The sequence below is a fragment of the Cebus imitator genome, unplaced genomic scaffold (genome assembly GCF_001604975.1).
Source record: "Cebus imitator isolate Cc_AM_T3 unplaced genomic scaffold, Cebus_imitator-1.0 Scaffold881, whole genome shotgun sequence".
Classification (NCBI taxonomy): Eukaryota; Metazoa; Chordata; class Mammalia; order Primates; family Cebidae; genus Cebus; species Cebus imitator.
The window spans coordinates 206700-230901 of NW_016108196.1; the positions used below are offsets into that span (position 1 = coordinate 206700).

A 24202-nucleotide genomic window follows, 5' to 3' on the forward strand; every position below is an offset into this window, starting at 1 on the left:
TTCAGCAGAGAGACACAGGGTCAAGGAGAAAATAGCTCTGGGGTTTTGGTGGGAAAATAGCCATTTTGACTCTCAGCCTTTTAAAGATGAGGGGTGCTTTGGTGCTCTTTCTCTAACTCTGGAGATAGATATTATGTTTATTTAATTATCGTTGAACCAGCCTGCTTCTGTAACAACACCCTCTATTGATCAAAATCAGCAACTTTCCCTTTCTATTTTATTTTATTTGCTTATTTATTTATTTTGGGAGACAGTCTCCCTCCGTCGCCCAGGCTGGAGTACAGTGGCATGATCTTCACTCACTGCAACCTCCATCTCCTGGGTTTAAGCAGTTCTCCTGCCTCAGTCTCCCAAGTAGCTGGGATTACAGGCATGTGCCACCACGCCCAGCTAAGTTTTTTGTATTTTTAGTAGAGATGGGTGTTTCACCATGTTGGCCAGGCTGGTCTCGAACTCCTAACCTCAAGTGATCCACCCACCTTCCAAAGTGCTGGGATTGCAGGCGTGAGCCACAGCACCCGGCACTCTTTTTATTTTTGTTATTTCTTTCACCAAAGAAGGGCTTCCAATTTTAAAAATCGTTCATGTCCAGCAAAGGTTGCTCAGGACCTAGTGAATGCAGCCACCCACAGCAGCTGCAGCACCCGGGTTCAGGCCCCTGCCTTGCCCCACCTTCTCCAGGATACTTGCCCATGCAGCAGTCCACAAGTATCATCATCCTTCCTATCGTTGTTTACATGGTTTGTAACATGCCCACCTCTCCTGTCCAGTCCTGCTCATTTGAGGCCCAGGTCATGCATGACTGCCCCCATGAAGATGGGAATCTCCAAAGCGCAATTACAGTTTCACCCTCTGTGTTACCCGTTGCTCTTGGTGATAGCTCAGGGAGGTTCCTACCCCGTGGCTTCTGCAGTCTGTTTCATGTGCATCCCCTCCACTGTTCTGGGAGCTCCTTGGCGGCAGGGAGACAGGCTTACACAGCTCGGATCCCCCCTGGCTGGCATGTGTTCCATGAATGAATGAACGGGTGAGTGAAGGAGAGGTGAGTGTATATGTGAGTTGGGAATGAGGAGGCCTAGAGGACAAGTATTCCATATCACGATTGCCTGTGAAGCATTACGTGTTTCAGAGACTGCCACGGAGAAGGCACCCCAGCCGTTAGGATCTCCAGACAGCAAACATGCTGAGCCCAGGTCTAACTCTGATACAATGAAATGTCCCAGCCTGCGCAATGGTGGCACCCAAAGATGTGACCCACGCTCGGCACGCCAGACAGACCGAGCACTTTTCATGAGTTTCTACTGTAGTGATTTTCAACCTAGTTTATTGAAAAGTAACGGGCAGCAGTAGTCCAATTTATAAGTTTCATGGAAAGTGAACATCTTCACATCTTCACATCCCAAACGTAAGTCCAAAGAAAGAGGTTCAAGAACCAGGAGCATTTTTGATGTCTATATTATGCAAGATGAAGGCCTGGAAAGGCTCTTAAATACTTTTACAAATGGTCATTAAAGCGCTAACTGATGCCTTGACAGAAATTCAACAGACAATGTAAGTGGTTCTGAATAAAACAAAAGCAAATGGCAGTAAAGTTTCATTTGACACTCTTGAAAAAACAAAAGGGTCTGTGTAAGCAAACACAATTTCATTTAGGGCATGTTTTGTTTCTGATTCAAAATTCAAAAGAATATTTAAAGCTATAGATAATTGATAACGTATTTGATAAAGTACCTGAAAATTGTACAACTAAGGAATTCTTTGGTTTTTCAGAAAATTCCAATTTTTAATGTACCTCCTAAAGTGTCTCTTTTAGCAGTGCCTGTCACCTTCTCTCCTAATCAGGAGACCCTCCTTTTATGCAAATTAAGGACAATTTGATTGCCAGCTACTGGGTTTATGCTTGCATGTGTGTGTATGCGTGTGTGCACGCGTGTGTATGTGTGTGTGTGTTTGCCATGGTCGCTCATAAAATAAAACGTACTTTATTTAGAATATTTAATTTCTATATACATCTCAAAACATTTATCCAGAGAATGCAATATAAGACAGAGACTTTTTCCTATTGATGTAAAATTTGTGTTGTTGTTTTATTTTTGCATTAAACGAGAAATCTTTGCAGACCCACAAGCTGTCCCCAAAATTTGAAATTGTCAGTTGCTTAAATATTCCTGTGCTGAGAACAATTATCAAAGCGATGACTTGCAATAAAAATCCTGACAATGATTTTACCACTTTCTTGGCCCTCAGTATCGTACCGTCTGGCTGAAAATTTTACTTAGGATGAGCAAAATTCTCATTTAGAATTAAGAAAGAGAGGTATGATTTCTGTAAAATATTAAAGTTGAATATTTAGAGACTTAATTAAATTTCAGTAACCTGAAGAGTATTTTTTTAACTAGAATATCACATCTCTGCTATCCCCAGTAATTCCACCTAATTGAGCCATCATTACAACCTATTAAGTTTCAGAGTTGAGCTCTTACAACAGGAAAATGGCTCAGTCTGTCATCTAAAAACAAAAGTGCCGTATGTCCAGTGACCTCCATAGTAACAGTTTAACAAACTGCAGGCTGCACTTGCCTTCTGTACTTAAATCCCTCTACCTCTAGGAAGTAGCACGGCACCTTGGAAAAAGCAGCCTAGCGGTACCTTCTAGCACTAGGATTTCTTGGCCAGGGGTTCCTGGGACAGCTGTCCTTGTAAGTGTTTGCTCCCTGCCAGGCCCTATGCTAAACTTTTACATGCATTATCTCATTTGATCTGTGAGCTGCGAACACCCAGTTTTGTGCAGAGGGAGATCCTGAAGACAAAGGAACTTGGCGAAGTTCTGAAGGCTGGTGACTAAGAGATTAAGGACATCTGCCCAGGCTATCTGGTTCTGCCTTCTGGGTTTCTGAGCAGTCAACAAGTTAATGACTATGAAGTGCCAAGATTGTAGTTCATGCATAATAATGCTCAATAAATATTAATTCCCCTTACTATTCCTTCCAGAGTCATGTTACAAATTACACCCAACCCCATAAAAATTAGAGGAGATATATGAAATTTACATTCTTACCTACTATCTTTTTCTTTCCCAATTGTAAACTTAACCTTAGAGTAACTTCGGTAGCAAGTAGTTGCCCTTTTTTCCTATATCAATTGAAATTCAAAAACGTTGCCTTGAAATAAACTCTAATGCAACACGTTAGAAGGCAAGAATTGTATTTTGCCTTGATTTACAGAGCATGTTGTCAGAAATGCAAATAAAGTTGCAACTAAAGGGGCATTTTGCACATCTACTCATATCCACCTTTAGGCCTTTTTTTTTTTTTAGCACATCAACATTACATTTTACAATTGGACCAGGTCCTGAAGTTGGGACACTAGGTCAAAAATTGCATATGGTCAGAATTACATTTAAAAAGACTTAAATTGTCTAATAAGCACACTATGCATAATATTCCCTATAAAGTGTTACAGTAACATATATGTACACACATGTTATATTCACAGTGGAAACTGAAGAGTACATGTAAAACTATAAGTTGATATTATTTCCTCACATTATATGTAAATTAGCATTAGCATAAATTAAATCCATTTCCAACGACTAAATTATGTATAACTAGAATACAGTATAAAAAGTACTGGATTAAATTTCAGAAAATTAGATACTATCCCCATCTCTACACCTAACAAAAATGACCTTAAGCCAGTCCCTCGACTTGTCATTATTGGAACTTGAACCCTTTTCTCTAGTTCTGAGTTGAGGGTTTTATTCATTATGTCATAACCAAGAAAGTAGCAGTGCATTTTAATGATGCATTCTCCTCCCGCCTCACCTCACAGCACTGACCTGATAGCCATAGAGGATAATGGATATGGGCCCACTCTGGAATCCATAAGGTGGTCCCCGGAATAACAACCCCAATTTCAATCCCTACCCTAGATGCTGATTCCCCCCACCCCACCAATGGCTCTGGACAGCACTGCCATTTCTCATGAAAAATATCTCCCAATAAATGTAAATATTGTGCAATTTGCCCAACAAAATAATAAAAATTTATTTCAAATAACCTAATACTAGATGTATAGGGTCAGGCACAGTGGTTCATGCCTGTAATCCCAGAACATTGGGAAGCCGAAGGGGGCAGGTCACTTGAGATCAGGAGTTCACGACCAGCCTGGCCAACAAGGGAAAACCCCATCTCTATTAAAAACTATAAAAATTAGTCAGGCATGATGGTCCGTGCCTGTAGTCCCAGCTATTCAGGAGGCTGAGGCAGGAGAATTGCTTGAGAGTCTGCAATGAGCCAAGATTGTACAACTGCAGTCCAGCCTGGGTGACAGAGCGAGACTCATCTCAAAAAATGAATTAATTTTTAAAAATAGATGGATAGGTAGTAACAATAAAAGTATTCAGGAGATCATCTTAAGACGGTTTTATTGGTTCTCATATAATCCTAACTCTGCTTTTCATGGAGAACAAATCGGAAAATCAAGCTAAAGTGAATATGGCATTGAACGTTATGAATGAGATGGATGGCATCCGTATGGGGAGTACCTAGGTGGCTATACACTATTTAATGTGCTGAATTTCCTCATACAACCAGCCTTAAGCCATCTCACTGATGACAGGGCCCATCTTTTCAGAAAAATCAAATGAGGCAGATAAGTTAGTAAACAGAGCACAGACGTTAGAATGAAAAATCAAAGGAAAACATATATCCAATCAAGAATTGCATACAGGCCAGGCATGGTGGCTCATCTCAGCACTTAGGGAGGCCACGGTGGGTGGATCACCTGAGATCAAGAGTTTGAGATCAGCCTGTCCAACATGGTGAAACCTCGTCTCTACTAAAAATACAAAAAAATTAGTCAGGCACGGTGGTGCGCGCCTATAGTCCTACCTACTCAGGGAGGCTAAGGCAGATGAATCACTTGAACCCAGGAGGCAGAAGTTGCAGTGAGCCAAGATCGCACTACTGTACTCCAGCCTGGGCTACAGAGGGAGACTCCATCTCAAAAAAAAAGAAAGAAAAGAATTACATAGACATCATCAAATGGTATCAGCTATGTCATGGTCCCCTTTCCTAAGGCAAGGAAGAAATATGACATTAGTTTTATTGTTTATAACTCAGTCAGATGAAGTTGCTTATCGTAGGAAGAACCCCAGCCAGGGGAGCATGAATTAGCTACCCCAGCACAGATATCTAACTTCCAGACTATTTTCAAGGTAACATAAAGCAAGACAGAAAAAACAATGTGTGCCTTCAAACATATTTCACTAGTTCAAATACATTTAAGTTCATACATTAAGATGTAACTAACTCTATTTCAAAATAACCCATAACATTTTTAAAGCCAAACTATTCATCGTATTAAGAACTTTGAGAGCTATTTTAAATTCTTTCAATTCATATCATCAACTCTTCTTATTCTTTTGAAAAATTTGAGACAGAAGATAAAAGTACTTTGTGCTTTGAATAATTATAGATGTATAAGAAATAAAACCATTTTACCTCCATGTCTTCCCTGTCGGTAACAAAGTTGGAAATAAGGTTTGTTTTTCTGTAAATAACAGAAGAGTTTAGGTGGCAAATCCTTAGTGATGTTAAGAAGCAAGGCTTCCCGGGGAAGGAGAGTGTGATTCACGGAGTGGCTGCGTTGCTCCCGTGGGCCCATGTGGAATCTGTGGCACGCACTGCAACTGAATGTGTGGAGTGCTTCTCCCCAACATAAGCCAGTGTTCACAGGGGCCCTTGGTCTGAATGCTTCTAGGACATTCCTAACAGGGAACATGGGACATATTGGACAACTGTTTCTTTTTCTTTTTTCTTTTGCTTTTTTGTTTTGTTTTGTTTTTGTTTTCAGACAGGGTCTCATTCTACCCCCCAAACCAAATGGAGTGTAGTGGCACCATCTCGGCTCACTGCAGTCTTGACCTTTCAGTCTCAAGTGATCCTCCTACCTCAGCCTCCTGAGTAGCTGGGACTGCAAGTGCACACCACCATGCCCAGTTAACTTTTTTATTTTTTGCAACAATAGGGTCTCACTATGTCGCCCAGGCTGGTCTCAAATTCCTGGCCTACAGCAGTCCTTCTGCCTCGGCCTCCTAAAGTGCTGTGATTACAGGCATGGGCCACCATGCCTGGAGTAGACAACTTTTTCAGTCTTTCAATATTCTCTCCCCAAATACCTATTCATGCATGTTGATGTCTAAAATTCCCTTTAGTCAAGGCTAAAGCCTCTCATTACCCAAAAATAGATAAGAGGCTAGGCATGGTGGCTCACATCTATAATCCTAGCACTTTGAAAGGCCAAGTTGGGAGGATTGCTTGAGCCCACAAGTTTAAGACCAGCCTGGGCAACATAATGAGATCTAATCTCTACCAAAAAAAAAATAGATGGATATGGTGGTGTATGCCTGTGGTCCCAGCTGCTCAGGAGGCTGAAGTGGGAGGATCACTTGAGCCCAGGAGGTGGAGGCTGCAGTGAGCTGAGATGGCACCACTGCACTCCAGCCTGGATGACAAGGTGAGACTCTGTAAGGAAAGGAAAGGGAAAAGGGGAAGAAAAGGGAAGAAAAGAAGGGAAGGAAGGGAGGGAGGGAAGGAGGGAGGGGAAGACAGAAAGAAGAAGTAAAGAAAGAAAGAAAAGAAAGAAAGAAAGAAAAAAGAAAACAACAAACCATTCTTAGCTAAGAGCTACATAAAAACAAGTAACCAGCAGATCTGGAGCAGGGAGCAGTTTGTGAACCCTTATTTCCTGGATTGAGATGATCGATCTCTTGAGAGGGAGCCACAGTCAACTGAAAAAGTCTCATCTGAGACAAGGCTAGTCCCTCCCGCCAGATACGCTAAATCATCACTATCAAGTTCGAAGATCTGCAGCTCTTTGGGGCCAGATCTTTGCTAATGCATAACCAAAGTGACCTTTGCCCTAGTTCCCAACAGGTTCCTCATCTCATCTTAGAAAGCCTCAGCCTGGACTTCATTGCCCTTATCACTATCACCATGTGATCATCAGAATTTAACAAGTCTCTGGGAAGTTCCAAACTTTCCCTCATCTTCCTGTCTTCTTCCAAGCCCTCAACACTCTTCCAGCCTCGGCCCATTACCCAGTTCCAAAGACGCTTCCACATTTTCAGGTATCTTTACAGCGTGTTCCACTCACAGATGGCTTCCGGTTCATTGGTTCTTTTGGCATGGATCTGAAGCACTCGGGAATTCCTTCCAGTTGTAAAATGAAAGCTCGCCTTTCAGTGAGCAGGCTCCTTCTGAGACCTGGGTCTCCTTTGGTTCTTCTGGACAGATACTTAGTGCAAATGGCAAAGGCTGCAACAGCCCTGCATGTGATTGATGCTGCTCACTCCTTTACCAGCCTCTCTCTCCCCCGTCCACCGTGGGCCGCCTCGGTTTGACTGTCACATCTTCCACCTGCCTCCTGGCAGTGTCATTCCCATCTGTATGTCCCTTCCAGCCCAGGGTCACTCTCACCAGCTACCTGCTCTCAGCCTCATCCCTGTGGATTCCAGGATTCAGTTTGTCTCCACACTTACCCTCTCCTCCTACATCACTTAAGGGTTCTCTTAGTTATTTTTGAACTTATATTATTAACAAACACGAAAGAGTGGGAGGGAAATGGAGGCCATTCCAGTTTGAAGACCTACAAGTTAGACAGAGGCTGCCCTGGGGTGCATGTCAGAGCACTAACCAGGGTGACTCCTGGCTTGGCTTCACACCCCAGCCTCCCTCTTCCCACACCCTGCCTTCCCCAGTGGAAATGGCCTGTTTGGTCCTGAGGAAGATTCTATTTCACTCTCCTTTCCTCTCTTCTCATCAAGATATCCAGGATGCCTCCAGAGCATGCAGACCTGGTGGCTTGATAGGGTATGAGGTAGATGTGGAGTTGCCTTCATGTCACTCAGCTCCATCCCTGCTGGACTGACCTGTTTACCCAGGGATGTTGGGTCATCCTCCGCTGGCGCCGTCTGACAAAGTGTCCAGAATGAGACATTGTCTTCTCCCGCTCCGCAAAACTACTTCTGAGCATTGTCCATGGCCCCATGCCATGCCTTTGAAATCCTGCTTGTTTATCAGATTGCAGTTGGGGTGCCCCTCCCTCCCTTATCTCTGTGCCCTGCCCTCCCTGGCCACACTGCCATCACAGGGCCTCCACTGGGGCTACTCCGGGTTGAGTCTTCCAGGTGTGTGTGGTGGGACGGAGCCCTTTGGGATCACTCAGCCACCAGAAAATAGTTGGGGTCCAGCCTTAGGCTCACAGACTATCATACGCCCTCTTTGGCATCAGAGCATACCCTCTAAGTCCTCATTGTCCAAAGTGGAAGCTAGTGGGGGCATTCCCAGAGGCCAGCCCTCAGAGCCCGCCGATCCATAGGAAACAAAGCCCTAACTCCCTTGTTTGGTCCTGTGGCTGGTAGGAAGTGCGAACTGTGGTGAGCAGGTGGTGTGTTGTATAAAGAACAACAGAATTCAAAAGCGGAGTGTCCCAGAAAGTGTGGCTATTTCGCAGGTGTTTGTTGGCTGGATGAATAAAGTGGAAGCTATCCTACACTACAGAAATGGAATAAACAGAGTTTTGCCTTGCAGTAGTTAACCTCAATTTCATATCATAAAATTATCAGCCTATTTCTAGAATTGTGCATTTATGTCTCCAGGCAGAGTTCACACATACCCTTGGCCACCATTTCCTCCTCAGCTGCCAAGCCTGACTAGAATGTGGGAATGACAGTCTACGAGTCAACATTCTTGGCTCTCAAGACAGCACCTATTTCAAATAATCTGTCATTTATCATTTATTTCTCAAACCAGAATTGCATAGCCCCTTTGTTCTAAGCACTGTCTCGTTAGCATGTCATATGTCCCTTTTCTACTTCATGAAATGTGGACACCTCATCCTTTCCTAGCTCCTCTTTGGGGGATAATGACTTTGGGGACCATGTGTCTCCCTGTTATGAGACCTAGGGTGCAGGTACTGTATTTAATACAATGCAATTCTAAGGAGAGATATATGAATGGAAATACCATTTGAGACCAGAAGCAGTGGCTCACACCTGTAATCCCAGCACTTACAGAGGATGAGTTGGGCAGATTATTTACACTCAGGAGTTGGAAACCAGCCTGGGCAATGTGGCAAAACCCCATCTCTACAAAAAATACAAAAATTACCTCGGTATGATGGTGTGCCTGTGGTCCCAGGTACTCAGAACAGAGGCTGAGGTGGAAGGATTATTTGAGCCTGGGGAGGTGGAGGCTGCAGTGAGCCATGATCCCACCACTGCACTCCAACCTGGGTGACAGTGAGACCCTGTGAAAAGAAAGAAAGAAAGAAAGAAAGCAAAGGAAGCAAGGAAGGAAGGAAGGAAGGAAGGAAGGAAGGAAGGAAGGAAGGAAGGAAAGAAAGAAGGAAAGAAGGAAGGAAGGGAAGGAAGGAGGGAGGGAGGGAGGAAGGAAGGAAGGAAGGGAGGAAAGGGAAGGGAGGAAGGAAAGGAGGAAGAAAGAGAGGGAGGGAGGGAGGAAGGGAGGAAGGACAGGAAGGAAGGAGAGAAGAAGGAAGGAAGGAGAGGAAGGAAGGAAAGAAGGAAGGAGAGGAGAAGAAGGAAGGAAGGAGAGGAAGGAAGGAAAGAAGGAAGGAGAGGAGAAGAAGGAAGGAAGGAGAGGAAAGAAGGAAGGAGGAAGGAAAGAAGGAAGGAAGGAAAAAGGAAGGAAGGAGAGGAAAGAAGGAAGGAAAGGAGGGAGGGAGGGAAGGAAGGAGGGAGAGAGAGGAGAAGGGAGGGGAGGGGAGGGTAGAGGAGGGGAGCAGAGGAGATTATTTGAGGCAATAAAATACAAAATCTCTCTCCCTGACATAGCTCCCTCAAAATCCATTGTCCATGCATCAAAATAGCCAGCCATCTCAGACCACCTACACGCCTATTGTAAAGCAGAATCCCTTTAGTGCTGGGTAAGGTAGATCTTCAAATTACTCCCAAGGCCCAGAAAGTCTAACAGTTTTATGTACATTTATTCCCTCTTGTTCTGCAAAGAACCAGGAAAATGGGCTATTGGGGAAATGCATAGGTGCTGTGTTTTAGCTAAATAGTCTCTCCCACCAAAGCCAAATCTAAATCACTGGGTGACTCTTTAGTGGTAACAACAGTGATTCTCAGACTTGAGGGAACACCAGTGTCCCCTGGAGGGCCTTTTTAAAACACAGCTCACCAGGCTCCATCACCAGGGTTTATTCCTGATTCAGGAGGTCTGAGTGGGTCCCCAGTTCGTGCAGCTCTAACAGATTTCCAGGTAATGTGGATGTTGCTGGTGGAACCATGCCACTACCTACCGGCTCCGAGGGTTCTGTCCCTTTGGTATGTCCCTGGCTTCATCTGTGCATGGACTGTCTCCCACCCCATGATCAGCAGGGATGCCTCATCCCAGGGTCACTCGGAGCCACTCTTCATCCCTGGGTGTCTTCTGTTCTTGCACCTGGGGACAGCTGTGAATGCCAATTGCTTTGCCGACAGCATGGCATCCTCTAAGGCAATGTCCAGTCACCCTTTAACTCAGACGAAGTGTGCCCTTCTCTGGAAATGCTTCTGCCCCCTGTTTGCCCCTCCATAGTACCCTGGGCAAACCTTCAGCATTGCAAGCATCACACAGTATTCCAAACAGTGGTTCACTCATAAGTGTCCCTCCCAGTTAAGGTTTGTTCAGTGTGATGCGCCCGTTCACTAAGCAAGCCTATGGAGTGGCTACTTCTTATGTTGGAAAGCAGGCAAGGGGGGCTGCAGGAAATACATAAAGATGAAAAAGAGTGTCCACCCAACTTGTCACATGAGGGAAATGAGGACAGATTACATTTTAAGTGGATTTGGAGGAATCTAAAAAGAAAATGTTCAATTCATTTTCCAACTAAATTATTCAACATGCCTGAGAAAGGCAGCGTTCTTCAAACATAGAATTCTGCAGTGAGCCTTTTAGCTGACGCCGGTCAACAGGTGAATTCTGCACATCCAACAAAGGCCATTTCCTTTCAATGAGAAGGGAGGGGGGAAGGGGGAAGCAGAACATGGCTGGTGGTCCTCTGCATGAGGGATGCCTCTTCTAATCATTCACATCCAGGAAGGCGCTGTGAGCATTTGCACATCTGCTGTTTTACTGTCTCTTTAAAGGACGAGGAATCTGCCACAGGCGGCTTGCAGCAGACTGATTGGGAAGGACATGTAAAATACAGTCACTTGCACACCGTGCAAATACATTGACACGGTGTGACTGTTGTCATGGAGATCAAAAGAGAAGGTTTCTTAAAGGAAGTGGGGGTTGGGAGGGATTTGGAAGCTGGAGAAGGGGCATCTGGGAGGATGAAAGGAGGCTGTTTAGGAGGACTGCAGGAGAAAAAAACCAGCCAGAGCTGGAAAGGGGAGAGAGCATTCCACAGATGGCAGATCAATGAAAGAAATGAGAAGAAATCAGGATCATTACTGGATCCAAAGGCAAACGAATGGGAGAGTGAAGTTCAACATGGGAAAAACAGTCTCTGCGTGAGAAACCTGACAATGAAAGGCATGACCTTCTCTTAGAATTGCACTGCATGCAGAGGGATTTGAGGAGAGGCGAACAGAAAGCACTCACTTAGGAAAGCAGTCTGTTGTTTGTAAATACGTTCTCAAGGATTTCTTTTTTTTTTTTCCAAATTATTTGACACATATGCTGCACCATTTCATATTGTCACAAGTAGTGTTTAATAGTTCAAGTTTCCACACATCTTTGCAACTCTTGTTTTTTTTTTTTTTCAGTATAACTATTCTAGTGTGAGTTAAGGGGTATCTCTTTATGGTTTTAATAATGACTAATGATGTTAAGCATCTTTCAAGTGCTTGCTGGTGAAGTGTGTATTAAAGTTCTTCGTTAGCTTTTAGATTGGATTGTCTTTGTTGTTGAGTTGAAGGATTTCTTTAATTTTAACACATTTCCAAATTTCCACATTTTCCCCTGTGGAAAGGGCCCCATTTTATTGAGTTCTTAAGTAAGAGTAGAAGGGAGGCCTTAGGTGATGGTGGTATTGTTTTTCCACATATTTACTTTTCAAAGGACTGCTTTAATTTATCCTGAGATGACTGTTTGCCAGATGAGATTTGCTGTAAATCTGCAGGTCCATCATTATAGAAACATGCAACCCACCAGCGGGCTGAGTAAGTGAGCAAATTCTCTTTCTGGAATCCTTCTTTTAAGAAGGAAATAAATGAATGACAATGTCCAAATAAATTGGCTCTTCAGAAGCTATTTTCTTCCCTGGTGGGGCCTGGGCAATGAAGCTGGACACTTCCAAATCCTGCCTCAACCTGTCATCCTTCTGTGTAGGCCAGCAGGCTAAGTCCTGGCACAAAAGCCAATTCTCAGCTTGAATCCATACTTGCCGGCTGTCACACTGGACTGCTGAGTTCTCCTCTTCTGCAGTGGGTAAGCCAGGCCTCTCTTCAACAGCTAAACCATGTGTCTGCAGTCGAGGAATTTCATCTGACTTCATACCCTTGCCCTCAGTCCTGGATTTGTAATGCAGTTAGATTATCAACCCGCACCTGCGATCATTTTTATACACCTCTTTCCTTGCACCTCATGTGTGTTCAAAACCATTCTCTTCTCCATCTGCAAGAACATCTCCTGAGAACATCCACATTGTTATTATTTAGACAGGGGAAAAGAGTAAATGAGATTCCATTCTGTAGGGTTCCTTGCATCCTAGAGCCTGAAATGACATTCTTTGAAACCACATGTTTCATTGAGAATGACGGCTGCCAGAGGAGGTGGAAGTGATCAGTCAATGCCAGTGGAGACCAGGGAGGGAGAGGGCTTCTTGGTGGGAGTGATCTTGGGAAGACCCCTGGTGAGCTAGAAGCTGAGCTGGCTTGCAGAGAAGGGGTAGAGGAGGTGTTAGTTGAAAGAAGAAAACAAAATTTTTTGACAACAGCTTTTATAAGGTGGGAATATGTAAGAGACTGGGGATCTCCACTCTCTTTCAGGCAGTCAGAGAGGAACCCAAGTGAGCAAGCAACACCCAGGAGGCATTAGTCTTGAAAGATGAGGCAGAGATCAGCTCTCACAAGAGGGCTTCAACCGGTGCTACTGAGACTGGGAGAGAGAGATCAAAGAGGCATGGTCAAAGTGGTTTCCTAGGAAATGTGTCTTCTCCAATATTATGCAACTCAGATTCAAAATATGTTTCCAGATCCCTACCTGATTTATTCTTTTTCTTTTCTTCTTATCTCACTATTAACCTCATTCACTGAGCTTCATGAAAGTGAATCATTATTCCACCCATTTATCAATTGTTCTATAGTGCTAATTAACAACCTTAATACAGTGTTCTAAAGATCTTTTCCCTATGAAGATGTGTTCTCTGTGCCCCAGAAAACCATCTCCCTTTGTTCCAAGTAGACACTTCTCCAAGCAAAAATGTCTAAAGCATCATTCAAAATTATTTGCCAGTAAAGGTTCTCATGCACTAACTTGCTTTGGGAGTATGAAGCTCACTGCCAGACAAATGGATGAAAGTGTCTCCACTAAGCACATGGATGGATGGTTGTGGTGATAGTCATGTCACCTTCCACTCTTACTGACTTGTCCATAATTCAGAGTGAGCCGCTAGGGTCATTTTCGAAAACATGAACCACAGGCCCTAAAATTGCCTGCATTTAATATACAAAATTCCTGCATTTATGGATTATTTTCAGAGGTTGCTTGAAAATACATCCACAGGATTTCTTTAAATACATTTCTAAATTTTATTCTGACTTGTCTATCTACAAATTAATAAAGCAACTTAAACTTTCTCTGATAGAGTAAGAATTTTTGCTTGCTTTTATGCATAAAAATATGCAATTTTCTCTTCATGTGATCTATTAAGTTTTCCTCTGATTAGAAATGCTGCGTATACTATAACTTTACAAAACGAACAAACTTTGCAAATGGGTGAAAAGTTACCTGAGGCTTTATGAGTGGTTAATACCAAACACAACTTCGGAGAATTCCTACTCTGTACTTGCCTTGAGAAAGTTGTTTTAATGTGTTTGATCTTTTTTTTCTTTATCTGTAAAAAAGCATATTTATACTGTGTAGGATATTTTGTGGGAAAGAAAATGCAATAATATACATAAAGCATCATTTACAATGGAAAAACAAGTGTTCAGTAAGTGGAAATGGAGGTGGTAGAGGTGACTATGGTGGTAGAGATCGTAGTGGTAATTGTGGTGGCATTCATGTTGGTGTTCGGAGAGTGGTGGAGTGATGGATGGTTGTGGTGACAGTGATGTTGGTGTTGGGAGAGTGAAGGAATGAAGGATGATGGTGGTGATAGTGATGTGGGTGTTGGGATAGTGTTGGAGTGACGGATGACTGTGGTGACAGGGATGTTGGTGTTGGGATAGTGTTGGAGTGATGGGTGGTTTTGGTGACAGGGATGTTGGTGTTGGGATAGTGTTGGAGTGATGGATGGTTTTGGTGACAGTGATGTTGGTGTTGGGATAGTGTTGGAGTGATGGATGGTTTTGGTGACAGTGATGTTGGTGTTGGGATAGTGTTGGAGTGATGGATGGTTGTGGTGACAGGGATGTTGGTGTTGGGATAGTGTTGGAGTGATGGGTGGTTTTGGTGACAGTGATGTTGTTGGGATAGTGTTGGAGTGATGGATGGTTGTGGTGACAGGGATGTTGGTGTTGGGATAGTGTTGGAGTGATGGGTGGTTTTGGTGACAGGGATGTTGGTGTTGGGAGAGTGATGGGGAGGTGGATGGTTGTGGTGATGGCAATGTTGGTGTTGGGACAGTAATAGAGTGATTAATCGTTGTGGTGATAGGGATGTTGGTGTTGGAATAGTGATGAAGTGAGTGATGGATGGTTGTGGTGACAGGGATGTTGGTGTTGGGATAGTGTTGGAGTGATGGATGGTTTTGGTGACAGTGATGTTGGTGTTGGGATAGTGATGGAGTGATGGATGGTTTTGGTGACAGTGATGTTGGTGTTGGGAGAGCGATAGAGTGATTGATTCTTGTGGTGATAGTGATGTTGGTGTTGGGAGAATGATGGGGACATGAATGGTTTTGGAGGCAGTGATGTTGGTGTTGGGACAGTGATTGAGTGATGGGTGGTTGTGGAGGTAGTGATGTTGGTGTTGGGACAGTGATTGAGTGATGGGTGGTTGTGGAGAAAGTGATGTTGGTGTTGGGATACTGATGAAGTGAAGCATGTTTTTATTGAAAGTTATGGTATTGGTAACATCAAGGATGATGATGGAAGTAGTGGAGGTTGAAGTGTGGTTTGTTGGTGAAGTTCATGATAAATGTGGAGGTAAAGTTGGAAGAAGTAATGGAGGTGCTTCTAACATTAGGTAATTGTTATGGCAGTAATGCTGATACTGGTGGTGGTAATGTTGGTGATGTCAGTGGTAGAGATGCTATCGGTGGTGGTGGTGTTCACAGAGTTGTTGGCAGAGATGAAGCTGGTGGTGATGAATGTGGTGGTGATGGTGGTGGCTTTGGCTGTGTGGGGAATCTGAGGGCATGGCATTGGTGGTGGCAGTGGTGACAGTGACCTGCAAAAGTGGTAGGCGTTGATTGGTGATGGAAGTCAACAAGATGGGGTGGCAACTATTGTTGTAATAGAAATAGAAAGACAACCCAGAGATGATTTAGCACACAATCTCTTTAAAAAACAGCTTTATTGAGATATAGTTAACATGCCACAGCATTCCCTATTTTAAGTATATGATTCAGTGGTATTTCATATGTTTACAGAGATGTGCAACCATCACCCTAATCATAAACATTTTCATCACCCTACAGAGAAAGCTCACAACCACTGGCAGCTGCTCCCATCCTCCCCCACTACCTTTTAAGTCTGTATTTAAACCTTATGGTTTGGGGGCCTGCAAACTATGAAACTTAAAGTATATGTTCCTTTTATAAGAAACACATCTCACTTCTTCCTCAGGTGCAACAACTTATTCTGCATGATAACTATAGTTCATATTAGCAACCTGAAAAAAAACAAAAGATGTAAAAACACTACTACCGTGGAATAACACATAACTCTACTCAATATATTTCATTTCAAAATTGGAATATTAAGAAAAATAGAGGAGAGTGCTCTTGTTTGTTTCTTGTGATAAATATAGGTCCTTAACTTATTATATTGCACATCTGGAAGAATAATAATCAAAATTTCTATCTCATTAACAGCCAATTGAAACATAGACTTTAAATATGATAGTCATCTACTTCTGGGGCTTGAGTTCAATCAATAAACTCAGAAACAGAGAAACTACATTGTGAAGGTGTTTTACATAGCATTTGTGGTAGTAAATAAATCCAGAAACAACAATATCCCAACAATTTAAAAAGTTAAATAAAAATAAAACATCAATATGACAGAATATGATATTTAAAGACTATGAAGTAGAGATGGGAATATAATTATAATAGCATATTAAATGAAAAAGAAAAACTCAGACACCAAATTGTACAGGACACAATCACAGCTATGTGGGGCAAAACACTTCACTTTAGATAAATAGACTTAAATGCATCAAAATGTGAATAGAGTTGCATTACATAGAAATAGTAATTGTTTAGTTTTATTATAAAACAAAATGAGATAATTTTTCCACACAATATATTGCAGAAGTATCAGCTAAGAAAAAATAAGCTTTATTTTAGAACTCACAGGACTAAAATGTACTTCTCCTAAGAAAAATGTAAAGAATGTTCTTTTTCTATTGAAATGGATCAGAATTTTAAAAACCTGTGTTGTCTATTATACTTAAGCTAGTTAGAATGTGTTTTAACCCATGGAGAGGAGAAAAGGAAAGATTTCTCCATCCTACCTGTGAAAACAGATCACAGGCAGGATTAATCCCGCCAAAATGGACGCACTACATGTCAGCAAGCAGGTGCCTTCATTCCTGTAGAGGATTTAACTAAATTTGTTGCTCTATGAAAACATTTTCTCAAGGCATTTGACTCCACTGTCTATACTTCTTGATCTGACAACACAGTCCCCACGCTGTGAATCCAACTTTCTATCTTAGGAAGACTTAAAGCCTCACGGGGAGCCCGTTGAACAATTAGAATATTTAATGGATGTAAACCTAATTTTTTAAAAATACTATTTTATTTGGGTCACTATAACTAGCATTAAAACACTATGTAAAATAGGAGAAATCTCTTTGTTGGTAAATTTGACTTATAGATGACTTTTGCAGGGACATTGATTGTATTAATTAGGTTACATAAATTCAATTCAATGGTTACAGCAAAATGATTTTCATGTACAGTAATTGAATTTTCAAAACATAGAATCTTGATATCTATTTCTAGATAGTGTAAAAAGTTATAGCCCATCAGTGCAAAAGCCAACGCATCTGTGGATTCAGAGGTGCATAGACATTGGTTTATAATAAAAAAAAGGTAGGAGCTCTTACACCAGGATCTGACTCCGAGCCAACAGATACAAATAAACAAATGGTTTATGTGACTGTTGCACTGACACCTGCTGGCACCATGAATATACTAAATTAGATTGGCAACTGGAATCCAAGAAAACCATAAATGGAGAAACTGCTGTGAAAAATAAAAATGATTTTACTACTCTTGGAGAAGCCAGACTTACTACTAATGACAGCCTGAGGCATGGAATCCCCTGGGAAGTTATTATTAGGCAATCCGTAAGTGTTTGCTGAACCCATCAATGCTACTCGTCAGCTCAAAACCTTCTCCCGATTTATTGTCTGCCCTCCCCCGGTCACATTTGGCAGGCTTTCAAGGTCTCGCTCCACCTTGTCTGTTCCCTCCTGTCTCACCGCCAGGCAGGTGCGTACCCTCTGCAAGCTGCACCCACCCCATCCTCCTTCCACTTCTCTGAGCCGTTCACACCACCCCATCCACCAAGCCCACCGGGGCTCTGTCTCTTTTCACCACTTCAGAGCACCCACACTTGCATTTTCTGGATACCTGCTGGCCTTCACCTTCCCACCGTGCATTTCCACACTTCATAATTCTCTACAGGTTCCTAAGTGCTTATTTCCTCTTTCCAGGTCGATTATAAGCACTTTCAGGATGGAGAAAGCTTTCAGAGCCCTGAGAGGCCTAGATCCATAGTTTGTACTTAAATGTATGTGTATGTGTATGTATGTATGTATATATGTATATACATATGTACATGTATACATATATACATATGTGTGTATACATATATGTACACACACAAACACATATCTGTTGACTGCCTGAAAGTCTATGAACCTTTATTCCCTAGAGCCTTATCTTGGTGACATTTGTATGCCACTTTTTTTTAAGACGAATTCTTGTTCTGTCACCCGGGCTGGAGTGTGGTGGAGCAATCTCAGCCCACTGCAACCTCCACCTCATGGGTACTGGTGATTCTCCCGTTTCAACCTCCCAGGTAGCTGGGACTACAGACACCCGCCACCACACCTGACTAATTTTTGTATTTTTAGTAGAGACGGGATTTCACCATGTTGGCCAGGCTGGTCTTGACCTCAAGTGATCCACCCACCTCAGCCTCCCAAAGTGCTGGGATTACAGGCATAAGCCACCGTGCCCAACCTTATACCATTCTTGAAAAGACTTTCATTTCTAAATAAGTCCTACACATCAGCCCAAATCCTGCTTTGACCCGGTGGACCGTTTTCACATCAGCAGAGTGGAGTTAGCACCAGCGTCTCTCCCACCCCCTATTTATTGACCCCCAAATGATTCCAGAATGACTCAGGGCTTCACAAAAGATAACCTTCCTATAGATGTGCACTCACCTTTGCACACCAATTTTCAGCCTGGAAACACCGTTATTCTGGGACATTTCCTTAGAATGTAAGCTTCATGAGGACAGGGGTCTTTTCTTTTGTTTTCTTACATTCCCAAACTCAATTTTGTTCCCTGGTGCCTGGAACAAGTCCTGGCACAGAGCAGCGAGCTCAAGAGGTCTTGCTGGGTGAAGGCCTGAGGGTCAGTCTCACCCAATCCCAAGGGTCCCAGAAATGCCACAAACATGATCTGTACGTTGACATTTTCTCATCAATTAGACTAGTCACCCAGGAAGCATGAAGGACAGGATGAGGGCGCAGGCTCCCAGGCCAGATGCCCAGGTTCAGATTCCCCTCCTGCCAGGATACTCGGGTGACCTCCTGTGTCCAATGACAGTGGTAGTAACCCTGGCTTAGAGGGGCTGGGAGGGCTGGCTGCGTTCACGGGTAAAGGAAGGGTGCTGGCACAGACCAAGCCTTGCACGTGGGTGTGCAGCTGCTACAGCACTACTGCCCAGCATCGTGACAATGTCTATCTTCATAGTCTTTAATGGTGGTTAAATACACCCTTTTTTTTGCTTAATACTCATTTTTTATGAAGATGAGTGTCTTCGTCAATATTTTGCACCCCTCCTAGCTCCAGCATTTAAGGTTTACATAGATAGGCTCAGTACTCAAAACACCTTATTCTTCTGATCTGTCTCGTCATCTATGATCTCTCTTTCCTGTGTATTTCTGCTTTCTTATGCGTGTGTGGGCGTCAATTTAGCTCTTGTCCTACCTCAGGACTTCTTCAGTGTGTTCTTTTCTCTCCCGTTCAGGCTCCCAAGAAACATTTGCAAAATGGGATCATCCGCGGCTACCAAATAGGTTACCGAGAGTACAGCACTGGGGGTAACTTCCAGTTCAACATTATCAGCGTCGACACCAGCGGGGACAGCGAGGTTTACACCCTGGACAACCTGAATAAGTTCACCCAGTACGGCCTGGTGGTGCAGGCCTGCAACCGGGCCGGCACGGGGCCTTCTTCTCAGGAAATCATCACCACCACTCTCGAGGATGGTAGGTTTGGCCAGGCCCTGGTCCCTCGTGGCTTTCCCTCTGCAAAGGTTCCCTCGTGGGCTCCCTCGGGGTTCCCCCGACTTCGCCCCCCAGGCCCCCGCTGACTTTGCAGTGACCTGCAGCGCCTGGGGTCTCGGTGGGAAAGCCTTCCCTCGTGACCTCGCCCTCCCTGGGCAGGGCTGATTGCAAAACCACCAAGTCCCTCCCTGTTCAGAATCTTCCTCATTCATTCCAGGTACAAGGATTGGGCTTTTCTGGAGTGAAACCAAGGCTCTACCTATGACTGCAGAAGTCTGACGAGAATGCAGAAATGCTATTTGCTAAAAAATTTTTCCCAAATGTTAAGAAGGTGGTTTTGTTTTGTTTTTTTTTTTTTTTTTTTTTTTTTTTAATGATTGCTTTCCATTTTCAAGCGTTCTGAGCACAGAGAAAAGGAATTTTCAGATCGCACAGTGATCGATCGCCCCCTAGCGGCCCCGATGAATTAATTCGCCCTCCCACCATAACACTGAGAAGACAGCTCAAATTTCCAGTAGTGCTTGAAAATAAAGACAGAACCCTGATGTCCAGAGAACAGTGTTTTAGGCAGAAAGATAAGATATGGGGTTATTTGTAGCAATAGTGGTAGCTTTGAAAGCATCAAGCTGACACTGCATTTACCTCTTGTGCAGTTAGCTGTTTGATCATAGATTTCAGGAGGCAAATATGACTTGCTCCTGTAATATCTGACAATTTTTGCAAGGAGAGGAGTATTTAATGAATTGCAACTTGAACACAGGAATTGTCTATCTTTATGGTCTTTAATAGTCGTTAAATATGCCCTTGTTTTGCTTAATACTCATTTTTTATGAAGATGAGTGTTTCAGTCAATATTTTGCACCCCCTCCTAGCTCTAGTATTTAAGATTTACATAGATAGACTCAGTACTCAAAATAGTTTAAATATTCTTCTGACCTGACTCCTCGTCTATGATCTCTCTTCCCTCTGAGGAAAGGGATGAGGATGAAGCAGAGGAAATCTGTGATTATATTTCTGCTTTTTAGTACTTTACTGAATAGTACTATTACAGAATAGTCGAGCTTCAAATGTATATGCCAGATATTACACAGAGGTATCGTACTCTATCAAGTAAATACAACTTAAAGAAGTAACTTGCAAGGCTAAGGGGAAGATAAATCAGGCAAACAATAATCTTCTCAGGCATTAAAATTAAGAAGTGTACACAAGTCAAGTCCTAACAACTGCCCTAAAAGTAAAGAAGCTAAGTTGAAAAGAGAGACCATGGAACCATGAGAACGTATGCATTGACTCATTATATTTTACGGAGTTATAATATTTATACAGAGAAATGATCTTTGTTTTTTTTTTCATTTGGGGGTTGAGTGCAACTTTTCTTGCTTGCACAGTGAAGTATTAAAATCTATTGCTTTTTCAGTATTGCTTTGCTAATAAACCACCCACGGTTACTACAGATTCTAATTATTTGATTTCAGTGCCCAGTTACCCCCCGGAAAATGTCCAAGCCATAGCAACATCACCAGAAAGCATATCAATATCCTGGTCCACACTTTCTAAGGAAGCCTTGAATGGAATTCTCCAGGGGTTCAGAGTCATTTACTGGGCCAACCTAATGGATGGAGGTAAGATGATTAAACTGGAACTTTGAGTTTGCCTCCAGAGAATGCATGATGGAATTTGCAGACCCCTCCTAACAAGGGGCTGAGGACATAGCAAGCATCTCTTTATCAATGGGCACTCTCCCCTTTTCTGTCATCTCTCATCCAACATTTGAACAGGTCTCTCTGTTTAAAACATCACACACCTTCTACACCCAATTTGAAGCCTATGGGGGGTGGGGGCACTTGGGAAATGTTGACATGGATGTATTTTCCTAATTATGAGTGTCTATGTCAAGGTTCTGCAGGCAGCAGCACCAAGACCTCTGTCTCTATCTAGAGCATTCTGTGTGATATGTATCCTAAAATGTTGGCCTCTTCCTATTTCCCAGATAAAACTGGGTGGGGAAGCATTAGCATTCCTGTAGCTGTACTGTAAGTGGATGGAGGAAGAGTCCCCAGGCACACGAGGGGAGCTCTTAGGAGGGGCCAGGAAGTGCACAGCCCTCCCCTTTTGGTTTTGTCACGGCTTCTCTTTCTCCTCTTCCTTCCCCTTCTCCTCCTCCCTCTTTTCCTTGTTCTTTATCATGTTTGTGTGTGTGTGTGTGTGTGTGTGTGTGTGTGTGTGTGCACGTGCACGCGTTGCAGGTTGTAGGACAGATTTTCCTGTTCTTTTAGGGCAAGACTTTGAATAAGTGACTTTCTCAAGTGACCATAACATTGGCGCCACAAGTTTCTGGAAGCGACACCTCAGTGTCTTTGCCCTCAGGCTGCGAGTGGTGCCCACCAGGCTGGGCCTGGCTGCATGAGTGTGCTGGGGGCAGAGCGAGGCTGCAGCCCCAGCAGGAAAGACCTCCAGGAGTCTGCTAACTATCTCTGTCCCAAGCCTAGGAGGCCCACACCTGCCTCCTCCCCTGCCTTCCATTTCCAGCCCTTTCCTGTGCCTTCTGCCCCTGGACAATGCCTCCCCTTGTGGTTGGGGCTTCTTATCTTTATTTGAGACAAGGTTTCCCTCTTTTTGCCCAGGCTGGAGTGCAGTGGCATGATCTCAGCTCACTGCAACCTCCGCCTCCGGGGCTCAAGCAATTCTGCCTCAGCTTCCCAAGTAGCTGAGATTATAGGCATGCACCACCACACCTGGCTAATTTTCAGTATTTTTGTAGAGATGGAGTTTCCCCACGTTGGCCAGGATGGTCTTGAACTCCTGGCCTCAAGTGATCTGCCTGCCTCGACCCCCCAGAGTGCCAGGATTACAGGTGTGAACCACCTTGCCCAGCCTGGGGCTTCTTTTAACCCCTCCAACTGGGTGTGATCCCTGATGAGTGCTTACCTCCAATTTTGGGCAAATGCAGCCAAGGGCCCATCCCTTCCCTGCTCAGGACCACCTGGATCTGTTCTACCAAGCAGGCTCCTGTTCCCATGCGGGTAAACACAGGGTACCCCAGGTGGCAGGAGCCTCCACAGTTTGTGCAACAATAAAAGCAAGAAGACACAGGAGCAGCAGAAGCATTGCTGAGTAAGCGGGTGCAAGCCTTTAAGCCTTAGCTCTGCATGTCCCTAATTGGATGTGTTTCTCAGGACTGAGGCCAGACCTGGTGCCTTCAATGTCATACGTAGTACCTGGAGCAGTACCCAGCCATGGGAGGCGATCTGGAAAGACCCCCTTGGTCCTGCAGCAGACACATTCACTGAACACCTGCTTGGCACTGAGCTCATGGAAAACACCAAGCTTGCTGGATCTGTCCCTGTCAAGGTTCTAGACCAGGGACTGAGGGAGATGTTAATGAATTCGGAACCACAGACCCAAGAAGGGACAGCCCCACAAAAGGGCAGATCTCAGTAGATGATTCTGTCACACCTTCCCTCTCCCACCCAAAGACAAGCTTTTAAAACACCACAGAGTAGAGAACAACAAAAATTTGCGAAAGTTATCTAATTTTATTGACAAAATACCATAGGATATCATTACATATTTTTGTTCTGATTTCTGCTCCTCATATTCAGTGGTTGAAATTAACACCCTAAACATTCTTCTTCGATAGTTAGTGTTATGCTGAGATTGTCTCTTCCATTGTTCTTGTTGGAAGTATTTCCAGAATCCAGTGGTGACTTCACGTGACCACATCACCCATATTTTCTAAGATCACTCACATTTGCTGACATTTCTGCTGGCATCTTCAAATGAGAGTCCTTCATACCTTTAAAGCTTTGAAAACTTGGATATTCAAAAACACAGTTCTTTAAATAAAGAAATGCTTGGGCGTGCAAACAGCTTTCTAAAGATACCTTCACTCATGGCATTAAAATCAAAGTGATGAGATTAATGTACAGTGTAGAAGTTCCGCACTTAATTTCCAAAAGATAAGCAAGAAACCTTCAGAAACACAGACCTGCCTGTGAAAGTCGCTCTTCCTGCCACCCGAGAGATATCCTCTACGACGCAGGTCCGTTCACAGGGGTACTGGACCCTCTTGCGCAAACTCCTCAGACTGTGGCCTCCAGGGCTGTCTGGATTCCCACAAGCATTGAGCAGGGAGTGACTGTGTAAAACCACATCTGGAGCAAACATCACAGTCACACTCCACACACACAAACACTCATCACAACATACAACACATAACCTGCACCATGCAACACATATGCCACATACCCCCCCACACCACACCAAACACACCACACACACACCACACATCACACACACCACACACACAACACACATGCACATAC

At 43.6% G+C, this 24202-nt stretch overlaps 1 protein-coding gene across 1 annotated transcript in view; it reads left to right on the plus strand.

Moving 5' to 3' along the window:
• Positions 1-24202, plus strand: part of LOC108298073 (Down syndrome cell adhesion molecule-like) — a 210908-nt gene that overhangs the window by 179748 nt on the left and 6958 nt on the right. The window contains exons 14-15 of the mRNA XM_017520774.2: positions 19619-19859; positions 21353-21499. Coding sequence (XP_017376263.2) covers positions 19619-19859; positions 21353-21499 — 388 coding nt within the window. The remainder of the gene's footprint in view (positions 1-19618; positions 19860-21352; positions 21500-24202) is intronic.